The following is a 1,893-nucleotide window of genomic DNA, read 5'->3' as shown; positions in this document are numbered from 1 at the left end:
TAATAATTAACGGCAATAAACCCTTCTGCGCGGAACCGTCATCGTCGCTGTTAGTCGAGAGTTTTCTCACACCAGCGTAAGTGTACTATTCAAATTGTTTTTTTTTCTTTACGATACATATTTCAATTACGCTGTAACTGATATCGCATCCTACTTTATTTCAGCGATTTCTTTTATGTGAGAAATCACTTGCCCGTTCCTGAGATAGATTTGAAGGATTACACGCTAGAATTGGCGATAGAAGGAACGACCAAAAAGACGCTTGACTTCAAGGCAATAACGAAGTATAAAAAGCACACGATAACAGCGGCCGTAATGTGCGGCGGAAACAGGCGTTCAGACATGTCAAAGGTAGATCTGTACAAAAATTAAGGAATTATTGCTCAAATTACTGAAACTAATAGCAGGTACATGACGCTTAATTTGCTTACAGGTAAAAACACTGAAAGGTATTAACTGGAACGTGGGTGCTGTTGGAAATGCAACATGGACAGGTGCACGATTGTGCGACGTATTGAAAGATTTAGGAATTAATGAAGATGCATTTAATCATGTTCAGGTATTTTCTTAATTTACCATTTGCATTGGAAAAGCATTGAAAAAAAGTATTGATTATTTTATCAGTTTGAGGGATACGATCTGGATCCATCTGGTATGCCGTATGGGGCAAGCATTCCTATCTCTAAAGCAATGGATCCGAGAGCGGACGTGATCCTGGCTTATGAAATGAACGGCAAACCATTGAGCAGAGATCACGGATTCCCGATTAGAGTGATTGTACCTGGTGTCGTTGGGGCGAGAAACGTGAAATGGCTGAGTATGGAAAATTCTCAAGCTCCCGATTGCATAATTATTGAATTTGTACTTATATTAAGCTATATTTGTCAGGCAAAATTAGCGTGTCGAAGGAAGAGAGTCAGTCGCAGTGGCAACAGGGCGACTACAAAGGATTCTCCCCAAGCACAGATTGGGACAATGTGGACTTCAGGAAATCGCCCGCGATACAAGAAATGCCTGTAATATCGGCCATTTGTCAGCCGCAAAATTCAGATGTGGTCAAAGTCAACGAGAATGGCAAAATCCAAGTGAAAGGTAAAAGCGAAAATGGAATAGTCGCATGAAGCTGAATTACGCAAATTGGTCTCATTATTTTTATTACGAGCATTGCTTCCTAAATTTCTTAAATGTTTGTAAAATATAATTACTACTTTGTCAGGTTACGCATGGTCCGGTGGTGGCCACAAGGTAATCCGTATTGACGTCACAAATGATAAAGGTGAGAAAGACGAGAAAATGAGGCTGAAATTAGCCTGATTATTTTGCTCTCTTTAACGATCTCTTACCATCAACTTTCTCGCGCTTTTTAATTATAAAGGTAAGACTTGGCACACAGCGGATTTGACGGAAGATCTTCAGGCCAAGCAAGGTCGATACTGGAGTTGGACATTGTGGAACGTGGAACTTCCTGTGGACAAGAATTCGAAAGAGGTTGAAATCTGGGCGAAAGCGGTCGACTCGGCATATAACGTCCAACCGGAAAGCTTCAATAACATCTATAATTTAAGAGGATTGCTCTGCAACGCGTATCACAAAATAAAAATTCAATTGAAGCAATGAACGAATTTGTTTTCCATTGATCATTGGCATATTGTCTATTTTAAGTCTTGCAAGTCAAGAATTTGGTACTCTCTCTCTACAAAAAAAATTTGTGATATACGAAAGGAGAAAATTATGCTTATTATCTTTCTTTTCTCTTCTCTTTCTCTAAACGATAAAGATGTGGTAATTTAAGGTAGAAATCATTATACATTTTAATGAATTGATATGCAATTATTATATATATAATTTTGTAAGAAAAATCGATGCAATAATACTCGTGAAATCACGAAGCTT

General features: G+C 38.4%; 1 protein-coding gene across 1 annotated transcript; it reads left to right on the top strand.

Moving 5' to 3' along the window:
• Nucleotides 1-5: 5 nt before the first annotated feature.
• LOC112458710 (probable sulfite oxidase, mitochondrial) lies at nucleotides 6-1,887 on the top strand (the record flags this gene model as incomplete). The annotated part of the gene is made up of 7 exons (XM_025022470.1): nucleotides 6-76; nucleotides 165-351; nucleotides 434-559; nucleotides 625-817; nucleotides 889-1,092; nucleotides 1,217-1,276; nucleotides 1,376-1,887. Coding segments are annotated over 7 exons (1,083 nt in total), but the record flags the coding sequence as incomplete, so codon positions are not given.
• Nucleotides 1,888-1,893: the final 6 nt, after the last annotated feature.

Source organism: Temnothorax curvispinosus, unplaced genomic scaffold (genome assembly GCF_003070985.1).
Source record: "Temnothorax curvispinosus isolate PA1 unplaced genomic scaffold, ASM307098v1 QBEX01009141.1, whole genome shotgun sequence".
Classification (NCBI taxonomy): domain Eukaryota; kingdom Metazoa; phylum Arthropoda; class Insecta; order Hymenoptera; family Formicidae; genus Temnothorax; species Temnothorax curvispinosus.
Note: the sequence above shows the minus strand (reverse complement) of the source record. Positions and strands in the feature narration are given on the sequence as shown.